Raw genomic sequence first — 10,689 nt, forward strand, 5'->3', positions numbered from 1 at the left:
GCCCCCAATGGCGGACGGCGGGGTATTCCCCTGCGGGCGAGGTGGTCGGCACGGTAGCCGGCACGGTGCGGGCCGGCGAGGTGGTCGGCATGGTGGCCGGCAGGGTGAGGGGCAACGGATCTCCTAGGCGTCGAGCGGGCTTCAGATCCAAGGCTGCTGGGGTTGTGGCGTTCCGGCCAGTGGGGTAGGGCTCTGTGGCGTGCGGCGGAGCTACGTCCGTGCCCTGGAGCGGTGGTGGTGGTGGGGGGGGGGGGCTCTAGTCAGGCTTTGTCATTTCTTGGGCTCAAGGTGTGTCTCCTCTTGTTCGCGGTGGGTTGTTGGTGGATGTGGTAAAAGCCTTGCACCGACAATGTCGGTGTCGGCGACGATGGCATTTTCGGACGTCGTTTACCTTCTTGAAGGCGTCGTCTTGATCCCCATTGCAACCCGCCCTTGGCAATCGAGGTGTCTCCAAGCGAAAGCTCAGATCCGATTTTCTGGACCGGGCAATTGCGGCGGCTTCAGTCGTCGTTTCCTCCTTAGAGGCGTTATCTTTGGAGCCCTCGTTTGACGGCGGTGGATGTGTTGTGGTGAGCATGGTAGGGCTTGGCTAGGGATTGCGGCTTCGAGTGGCGCGGGCACGCGATGCACGAGTTGTATCTGTCGAGGCGATCTCCTCTTTGCTCCGGTCACCGGAGAAACCAGCTCTGCGTACGTTCTTTTGGCGTTTAGGAGCTGCTCCCTGTTCTGTGTCGTTGGAGCCGGCGGCGGTTTGCGGTTGCGGTTGCGGCTTGTTTTGTCAGTTGTGCTTTGTTATGCTTGTAGTCAAGGTTTTCGTGCGGCTTTCCTTGAATAAGGCGCACAATGTGTGGTTTTCGGCTCGATTTTGTTTATAAACGGAGCCACTTTATTTCTTCTTAATGAAAGGCAGGAGTACCCTGTCCTCTTGACGAGGTCCGGTCAGATCTAACTTGTGACCTTCACGAAAGAATTAAAACGTTTGGTGCATTTTACTCGGTCTTAAAATTGCATGGATTGATTCCACCATCAGAAACCAAGCTCCAAGTGAGCTATCTCAACGCTCAGTTTGGTACGTCCAGAATTCTGGGCGTACGAGACCGGTCGCCAGAACTTTCACAAGACCGAGAGCTACCGTAAGCTTGGACAAATATCTCTTCGCTTACGCTGTCACGGACTCATGGGCCAATTTACAAGGACACAGGGCCAGAGGATTTGGAACCACAAAACCTTATTGGTGTTCTACCCTCTTCGTACACTCAAACCAAAGTGAGGCGAGCGCACCCTCCCGGTCGCAGCCGCCGCCGCGTAAAGATGAAAGCCATTGGAAGCGGCGGCGAGTGGTGGTGGAACCTCCCGTCTCTCCGCCGCAAGCATGACCTCCGACGCCGCGGCCGCCGCAACCACGATGCTCGCGGCCGCCGCCGCGGGCCGCCGCGGGAGCCGCTCTCGTCGTCGTCGGAGTCCGCCGGCCAAAGCCCTGGGTGGCCCCTCGACTTCCCGTTCAAACAGGCCGTCACCGCCGCTTGTCTCACCCTCACTGGTGACACAATTGCGCAGGTCCACCGCCGCATCGTCGACCGCCGAAACCGCAGTCCCGAACCTGACAGCAAGGTCTCTCTTTGGTTCTGCATCTCATTTCCCCTTTGAAACCATAATAGAGATGGGACTCTTGTGAATAGAAACAAAATTAGATTATGACCGAGTTTTTTAAGCATGCAGACGACTGAAACCTAAAGCAGTCGCCACCTTGATGCAATTCAACTTGGATGTCACCTTCAAAGTAGCTCAAACTGTTAAAGTCCAAATGAGTAGTTCGCATAGAGGAAGCATAATCCTACCGTGACAATCCTTTAGCTAACTCACGGTGCACTGGCATTATGTGATCTTAGATGCTTTTGTAAGTGTAAACATTGTGAATTTTGATACCTTCTGAGGTACTCCTTTCAGGCTTTGGTACCAGATCTATTGCTGAATCATGATTGGCTTCGTGGGCTTCGTATAGCTTCTTATGGATTTCTTCTCTATGGTCCTGGCTCTTATGCATGGTATCAGTTCCTTGATCAGTGTATGCCCAAACAGACATTCGCAAGTCTATCCACTAAGGTGCATTTTGCATCCTCCCATGTAACCTAATGCATCAGGGTATTTTATTTCGCAATTAACAATATCCTTTCTATGCCTGTCGTCGTTCCAGGTCATACTTAACCAGATAGTGCTTGGTCCTTGTGTTATTGCCGTAATTTTTGCCTGGAACAACTTATGGTTAGGCAAATTGTCAGAATTGCCATCCAAATATCAACATGATGCCCTTCCCACACTTCTCGATGGTAATGTTTCTGCTTTAATGTATTACTGTTGTCTTGCACAAAAATAACTGATGTTTCACTGTATTCTGATATTGCAGGGTTTAAATTTTGGATCCCTGTATCGATCATCAACTTTGGGTACAGTCCCTTAACTTGTAGCTTTAATTTTTAGTAGTTAGCTCAACATTTTGTATTACGAGTCTAGGTTTTGTTCAGTGGACTATTCTACTTAGTACTCCACTTCATCCGACCAAAGTGGCTGGTTCTAATGTTAGTTTTCTACATCTATTCCAGGATGATTCCTTTGTCTGCTCGTGTTGGCTTCATGTCCTCTTGTGCCATTTTTTGGAACTTTTATTTGTCGACCACAATGAACAAGTGAACTTCTAGTTCATCTTCAGACTTCAGGTTAGTTTTTGCTGCAAATGAACTCCATCTCTTGTCTAGGCGTTCATGCATTTTAATGTTTGATTAATGGCTGTAACTTACGAAGTCTGGCATTGTCACTTGAAACAAATCTCCGTTTGTTTCCATCGACTGATATTTTTTTGGGGGGCTTCCAGACACACAGCACGTCATGCATTGTTGCTTTCTTTCATGGAACTTTCTGCTGAATAATCTGACATACTGTGTGATACTATATGTGTCAGCCTCATTGTCATGTTATATGTGCTTCCTTAACAAAAGGTCTGCTCATCTAATTGTTTAGAATCATTCAACTGCAACAGGCAAGGATCTGAAAGAGCTTTTTTCGGCATGCACAACAGTTTGTGTGGTTCTAAAACCAAAAAGTCTGCACGTCTTATTGTGTAGATTCATTCAACTGCAACTGAGGAGGATCTGAAGGAGACTGTTCGGTCTTTGGCAATTCTGGTGGTGGTCTCTCTGAATTGACAGACGCTGCTCGGATGATTCGCAAGCATGACATCGAGCAGAAATTACAGTTTTCTCTAATCATGTACGAGCATGTAGCTCTAATTTGACAAGAGAAGTGCTCTAATTTAGTATATTTGTTCAGTGAACTTTACTTCTATGACAATGAGTCAAGGACAAATTGCTGAAGGCCTCTGAACACCTACGCATTTTTGTAAGCGCTATTTTTCAAGAGGAACATAATATGAATTCTTTTCTGGAATTTTGAACTCGGAATGCGTCGTCCTATCTTGAGTTCTAAGCTAGGCCTGTCTGGAACACCACCAGCCGATGAGCCGACCTTACAGTCAGTATAGATTATATGCGGATAAAGAACGATTTATTAGCGAAGCTTCCAGTACAGCCTTTGATGTCTTTAAAAAAGAATTACAAAGCTTCTTGACAGAATAAATTTGCTATGCCATTTCTATCATTCTTTTACATAGCAAGAAATATACAGATTAGAGTAACCTAAAAATAGACATAGCTACGGCTAGATTGAACGTTTTTAACATCTACAACTTCTAGTGTTCTTTTATCTTGGAGATTTTGTGGAAATGCATCTTCCACACAAGATAAGGCGTGATACGGCTCGTGACCTTCCCGTCCTGACCCTAAAAGACGAGATCTGTGGAGAAATAATTGGATTAATATTGGTAGAAACATAGATTTTTATATATCATAGAAAACCTAAGAACTGTAATGTAAGGAGGGTTCACAAAATCTGCTGCTAATTGGTCACACAGATCAACTGTGTGCGAACACCACCGCTGTGCTCCAAGCTCCTATCACTATTGACCAAGAAGTTTTACACTACACAATGGTTAATATCCCATCACCTCAAAACCTTCAGCCATTTCAATCAGATGTGAAATCCCACGATAATGCAGGAGTTCTATATGAAGAACATTTTCCTACTTATACATGTTTCAAGCTATACTGATTCATCATCTGTTGCAGACACGACTATGGTAATGATGAATTGTCTGTATAATCCACAAATGCAAACAACCATTTTTGTTCCAATATGTAAGGGAAAAACTGATACTACAGCATTGCACATTGAATTCAGGATCCACTAGAACTGAATTTAGTGACACAATTTGTAACAGAACTTTAACATGAAAAATTACCTTCTTTCGAGTCTTTGAAGTTCTCCAACAAAGTATACTCCTTGATCTAGGCTCCAATCTCCTGTGCACAAATAATACAACGATGAGACATCAGACTCCGACCAGTACAAATTTGTAAGGTAAATTGGCAAGATGAATTCAAATGTGGCTAATTATGGTTATGTCGTTATGCAAATGATTTCTTAATGATCTCATAATATATGCTGTTATAGCGGTATAGAAATGATCACCATTTCTGATTTCTAGTGATTATTAGTGTGTGCTATTACCATTTCTTTTTTATTTAAAAAACATTTATTTTCAGCAAACATGTATAACCTTTGCAAAAAAAAATATCATTAAGATTCTGCTTTTCTAGAAGATACAACAGAGTAAAAGAGTCACAGTGTAGTGAGAAAGTATTAATTTCTATGATGCAGATGTTGGAGAATTGATCATAAGATGATGTTACTTACAAATTCTCTTGTTCCAGTTTTTCTGCAATTGACATAGCTTTTCGTCTAGACCAGCCTCGTTGAGAACAAGCCTCTGCCCTACCAATAACATGAGCAAGTGAAACCTTTCTTTTTACTATGCTGTTCTGTCGACGCTGTTTATTTCCATTTCTTCTTCCTTGATTAATTATGCTCTCGGTGTTTGGTGATGTTAAAGATTCTTCCCATGCATTATCCTTTCTTCTTTCATTGTCAAGAACACCATTATCTGCATCAGCATGACGATGCATGTGAGAAGGTCCAACTTCAATGATCTCTCCTTCTGTCAATATATGGGGATCAGATTGCATCCATCTGGTCTTAGTAGAGCTAGCTCCCTTCATAACAGTGTCTTTTTTCAGCCTCCTGATGAGACTTTCACCTCCGGAAGAAAGCGGACTATGCTTAGTGAAGGATCTCCTTAATGTCATGTTGGAGTCATTCTCCGGGTAAGCAAACATAGATGGATCATGACCTGCTCTCGCATCAATTTTTGACTCATATCGGATTTCAAGTATTATAGCAGAATGAAGAACAGACTCAAATGCCTGCATAATTTGTCCTCTGAAGTTTTCAGCTTTTGACTTATTTACACGCGAGCTGAATATTACCTGCACCGTTGGTGCTATTGGAAGAAAAGAAGCTGGTGTTAAAGATCTTGTAGAAAACAGGCTAACCAGTAACCATGCATCACAATGAATATACCAAGAAAAGACTACACAAATGTAAAACTGAGTGTTAATTTTATGTTACTAATTAAATGCTGTTAAAAGGATGGGTGTAAGAACAGAAGTGTTGCTACCTTGTAAGTTAATCAGTCCAATGGGCTGACTCATTTGCACCCTAACTACAAGTTGGTGAACTTATCAGCTTAGCTATGATTTCCGTCGTACATTGCTACTTCCCCATGTATGCATTATGGCTTCAACAAGATTGTAAGAACAGAAGTTCCTACCTTGTTTAGAGGAATTGTTATAGTTACTTAGCCTAGATGCAAATGGGCCATGAGTACTGTGATTGACTTCAACAAAGTGCCAAGGATTATTTGAACAACTGACAGTGATATAAAAGTAATTGACGAAAGTCATACTGTCTGATTATCATGGCAAAACAATACTATATGAGCTTTTGTAAGTATCCCCTGTCTGTATTGTAAGTACTGGAGCTATATATTGAATCATCTAGCACAAGAGAAACAAACCTGCTCAGAAACTTATGATATGATGTACTCCCTCCGTCCCATGTGACTTTCTATTACATGCTAGACGCTTTTCAGGCATAGATACATCCATATTTGGGCAAATTTGAGTCACTTAATATGGGACGGAGGGAGTAGATCATTTAAAAAATGAAATGGATGTCAGACTTTGAATCATACCAGTGCCTAGGCTGACGGATCTTAGCTTTCCCTCCTTGGCCATCATTTTTCTCAGTATATCTGACTGAATACTCTCAAGCACAGCTTGCCAGATCATTTCATTTTCAGTTTTGTTATGTTTGGATCGCCCATTTGCTTTGGCAACACTGGCTAACAATCGATGGCAATTTGGTGTGCGTTCGATGGGTCTCCTTTCCCCATAAGAAGTACTTGCCACGTTACCATTGTGCTCAATAGCTGAGTGCCTTGCTACATCCTTATGAGGAAAGGAACCAGCCAATACACCGTGGTTGAAACTCGTACTTGTTGATGAACTTGGCAGCGTATACTGTTTATCAGGAGCAAGCTGAAGCAGAGCAGCCGTAAGCCATGTTGCCTTGTCATTAGAGACCCTCAACTGCTTTTCAGCTTCCGATAGTGTTTTTAAGGCCAGGCGTAGTTTTTCCATATCGTCTTTTGACACTGAAATTAGTATACCAGAACACTATATTATGTGGATGCAAAATGTTTAATGCGAGAGAAAAAGAGAGGAAAAGCAGGTCAAGCAAATGAGTGACTTCACACTTAGCAAAGGTAGTCAGGATGAAAGACAGTGGGTATTTTTTTCCCGATATGGCTGTTCCTGGCTGAGGATTCCAAACAGAAGTACAAAACATAACAAATCAAAAGCATAAAGGTTTTTGCTGCCTGCAAAGTGCAAACTAACGAGCTACGAATCAAACATGTCTCCCAAAACATAACACAGTACTGTATATATGTGTATGTTTGTTTTGAACTATCTGTGGTTGAAGAAGTTGTTGCTTACATGTTGGACGTTTGAAGAATTTCCTGCGAAGTCTTTCTCTTGCGAATGTGTAGGAACCAGCAAGGATGTCAGTAATTATTGTGGCAAGTTGAGACATCAGGGCCAAAGGCTCAACCCCGGCTTCTGTAATGTCTCGTAATGTCTTCACTGTGTTCACAGTGTCAGCAGATAGTGCCAAATCAAGCAAATCAACCAGCTTGTCATCAGATACCAAACCAACCTGCAACATAAATAAGTAGCTAATTTTTATTGTTGTCGTAGACAATAATTGCAAATGAGGAGGATGGAGTGAAACTAATAATTCTGGCAGGGGCTTTAAATAGGTGACTTCCTTAACTTAAATCATGGCACTAAACAAAACCACATTTGAGCAAAGAAACAAGAGAATTACTAAATTTATATCAAAGAGGTAGGATTCGATGCCTGTGACAGTTATTCCAACTATGTGCTATTTTAATTATATGGGTCAGCTGAAGTTGCCATACTAGGTCTAGTTAACTTCTTGACAAAAATTACAGGACTAAACAAAGCTACCAATGCACAACAAAATATTACTTGATACCTTATATTCAAACCAGAAGGAAACCAGGTATGAAATCTACCAGTATAAAGTATATTTTTGTTTTTCAAAATAACAAGGTTGATGATATTACGATGATTGAGAGTTATCTTACAAGTTGTTGGACAAGAGACAGAGAAATCCTCTGCCCCAGCAAACTCAGCTGATCAAGAGTCATCTCAGCGTCTCTTAATGATCCATCCGAACGGGATGCAATTAACCTCAATGCATCCTTATCAACATCTAGACTCTCGCTGGTGGAAATCCACCGCAATGTGTTGACAATATCACACTCCTTCAACTTCGGGAAGAAGAACTTCTGACATCTTGACAGGATGATATGAGGAAGGTCGAGGTTGGGACTGACGAGGATAAACACAACGCGGCGGGGTGACCGGTCAATGACTTTCGAGATTATGCTCCATGTATCGGCAGGCAATGTATCACAGTCATCAAATATGAATACCCTATAGTGTGATGGTGCTGGTGAAAGCATGACATTGTCAAGGACATCCACAATTCCATCCATGTCAATGTTGCCTACAGGCCCAATCTCCATCAAGCTCCTGCTCTTGCCAACATTGTGTGCGATGCAGGAGGTGCACGAGTTGCAGGGCCGCGGATGCTCGGCGGAGTGGCAGTTGAGCGCCTTGGCGAAGACGCGCGCGCACGATGTCTTTCCTGTACCGTGCGGCCCATAGAAGACATATACCAACCCAATCTTCCTCCTTAAGACGGCATTGGATAGGGCTTGCACCACCAAGCCCTGCCCTACCACTTCCTTGAATGTCCTCGGTGCGAACTTCTGCGTCAGGCTCCGGTGCCGCCCGCTGCGGCTTCGCCAAGAGCCCCATGAATTCTGCCCAGACCGCGCCTCTGACAAGAAGTCGAAGTCCATCTCACTGCTCTGGTTGGAGAATATCCCAAGCTCCCCAGAGTAGCTCCCAGCCATGCCGCCAATGCCATTGCGTGCACAGGAGGTGGCCGCCTCAACGAGCAGAGGTAAAGCGTGGGAGTCCGAGCTAGTCGAGGAAGGCAGTCTCTCGGACTTAACTGGGAAAAGAGAAGAATGCGCACCGCTGAGGTGCTCGCGCGAGGCGGTGGCGGCTGCTGCTTCAGATTCGCGGCCCGCGGCTGACTTGGGGTCGGAGAGGCCGCACGAGAGACTGCGGCCGGCCAAGTCGAGGATAGACTTGCCACGGTGGTGAAGGCGTGACCAGTTCCACGGAATGCCGCAGACGTTGCGCGAGTCCTCCTGCGACACATGCCGCTGCAGCTCCTCGCCGTCGCGGAAGAGGTACTTGTTGCCGCAGACAGCCTCCTGGGAGCTGGAATTGGCGGAGAGCGCGGCAGCGGCAGCGGCGCGATCTGGAGCCTTACTGGTGGTGCCGGCTCGGCGGGCGGTCCCGCGTTTGAAACGGCGGCGGGGGCGCCTGGCTGACTTGGGGTGGGGATTCTCAGCGAGCTGGTCGAGGAGCGTTTTGAGCGCCCCTTTGGCCGTGGCGGCGCCGTGCCGGGACTTGGCGGGGAGACCGGCGTCGTCCTCGTCGGTGGCGGGGTCGGGGTCGGCTGCCACCTTGGCGGACTCGACGGAGCGGCGCGTGGACGGGTCGCGGAGCGATCGCGAGCGCTGGAGCGCGAGGAGGTCGCGCATCAGCGCCGCCGACGACACGGACGTGGGGCTCCGCCTCCGCCCCGACGACAACGGCGCGCCCCCACCCACCCCGTGCGCGTGGTGGTGGCGCAGGTGGATGCAGTTGGTGAGGTGCGCGTGTCCGCGAGGGTGGCCGCCGCCGCCGCCGGCGGCGGCACGGTCTGGCGTTGGCATTGCGGCACGGCCGTACGAGAGTGGCACTGGCACCGAGGTGCGGAAAAATATGGTGAATCCCCTGCGCTACGGCATCTGGGCGTGGGTGTGTGTGCGCGATTGCCAGTGATTATTATGGCTGCGGTATATGGTTCGGAAATTTCGCCTTTCCGGTAGGAGCCCTGCAGGATTTCACGGGAAGGAGGGGAGCAAAGGGAGTGGGTGGGGGAGTCTGGCTACTGGCGAGTGGCCTCGTCTCGTGCCGGGTGTGGCAACTCGCGGTGCTTTCGGGGATCGCGCCCGCGTCGCCGGGGCAGGAGAGAGGAGCACGGGGCTGCGAGCCTGCGAGAGTGGACTGGGGGCTTGGGCATCCGCGGTGGCGGTGGTTTCTGGTTTGGCTCAAGCGTTTGCGTTCTACTGCCGCACTTAACACAAGCTGATGATCCTGACTGATGATGATACACACGCTATACAGTTACTCCAGCTCCACTTGCCTTCCTTCGTGATTAGCGAGCTGCAGTGGATGAGTCGAAAGCAGCCATCACGCCCGTAAAATCGTCGAACGGGAAGCGGTGCATAGCAGTACTACTACTAGTATTCTGTTTTTTTTTACTTTTCAACTGTGCCAGCGTTCGTCTATTCACTCACTGACCGGGATGGCTGAAGGCCGGAAGCTGGCTCCAACGTGGCGTGGGGCCAAGGCCCAAGGACAGTTCTACTACTAATCAGTGATCACGCTGGTGGTGGAGCCATTCCATCGGTTGAAATATCGATCGCAATGATTCGGGCAAGGCGGGAGGACGTGCAAAACCGCATCGAATGGCCCGGCGGATAACGACGGTGAGCACCGCACGTCGCTGGCTGGTCAGCGGAAGTTCGGAAAGGGGCTAGAAGCGCGGAAGAGCTGAAGCCCGCAAGAGGTGGAGGTGGAGGTGGAGGCCACAGCCCCAGGAAATGAAATTCCTGTTTAGGCCATGTACGCATGGTTAATAAGACCACATTTTGTTTTACGTGAATAAGACAACAAAAAATATTGTACAATTTTTTGATCCAGGAGTATGCTTCCGACTTCATTACTCCCTCTCACCCACATTACTTGTCCCAGATTTAGTACAAGTTTATATTAAATCAATGACAAGTAATTCCGGCCAGAGAGAGTACTGAAATCACATCGTATGTATAGTTCTAGAGGTTCGACAGAAAATAAAAGCAAACTTTACTGAAGTGGAGCGAAACCCTCCACTCCAGACAAACTGCTCCATTTTTAACATGTTGTGCAATAGTTCATCTCTTAGTATCATATCTTACAATTAATG

At 46.7% G+C, this 10,689-nt stretch overlaps 2 protein-coding genes across 4 annotated transcripts; one reads left to right on the forward strand and one right to left on the reverse strand.

Annotated features, from left to right (window-relative positions):
• Positions 1 to 1,213: 1,213 nt before the first annotated feature.
• Positions 1,214 to 3,448, forward strand: LOC100837878 (protein Mpv17). 3 transcript variants are annotated; one of them, XM_010233961.3, is made up of 6 exons: positions 1,214 to 1,611; positions 1,948 to 2,103; positions 2,195 to 2,327; positions 2,405 to 2,444; positions 2,601 to 2,714; positions 3,016 to 3,448. In XM_010233961.3, the coding sequence occupies exons 1-5, from the start codon at positions 1,312 to 1,314 to the stop codon at positions 2,686 to 2,688; spliced, it is 717 nt and encodes a 238-aa protein (XP_010232263.1). In that variant the 5' UTR covers positions 1,214 to 1,311; the 3' UTR covers positions 2,689 to 2,714; positions 3,016 to 3,448. The 3 variants fall into 3 exon arrangements, with proteins under 3 accessions (XP_010232263.1, XP_003569730.1, XP_003569729.1); XM_003569682.4 differs by having other exon boundaries at positions 1,215 to 1,611; positions 3,120 to 3,448; XM_003569681.4 differs by having other exon boundaries at positions 1,216 to 1,611; positions 3,035 to 3,448.
• Positions 3,449 to 3,536: 88 nt separating this feature from the next.
• On the reverse strand, positions 3,537 to 9,752 carry LOC100837374 (protein STICHEL-like 3). Its single transcript, XM_003567030.4, has 6 exons — positions 7,682 to 9,752; positions 7,008 to 7,227; positions 6,203 to 6,664; positions 4,807 to 5,449; positions 4,352 to 4,412; positions 3,537 to 3,846 (listed from the first exon to the last, which is right to left on the reverse strand). Exons 1-6 carry the CDS (start codon positions 9,392 to 9,394, stop codon positions 3,754 to 3,756), a joined length of 3,192 nt encoding a protein of 1,063 aa, XP_003567078.1. The 5' UTR covers positions 9,395 to 9,752; the 3' UTR covers positions 3,537 to 3,753.
• Between the last annotated feature and the right edge of the window lie 937 nt (positions 9,753 to 10,689).

The sequence above is a fragment of the Brachypodium distachyon genome, chromosome 2 (assembly GCF_000005505.3).
Source record: "Brachypodium distachyon strain Bd21 chromosome 2, Brachypodium_distachyon_v3.0, whole genome shotgun sequence".
Taxonomy (NCBI): Eukaryota; Viridiplantae; Streptophyta; class Magnoliopsida; order Poales; family Poaceae; genus Brachypodium; species Brachypodium distachyon.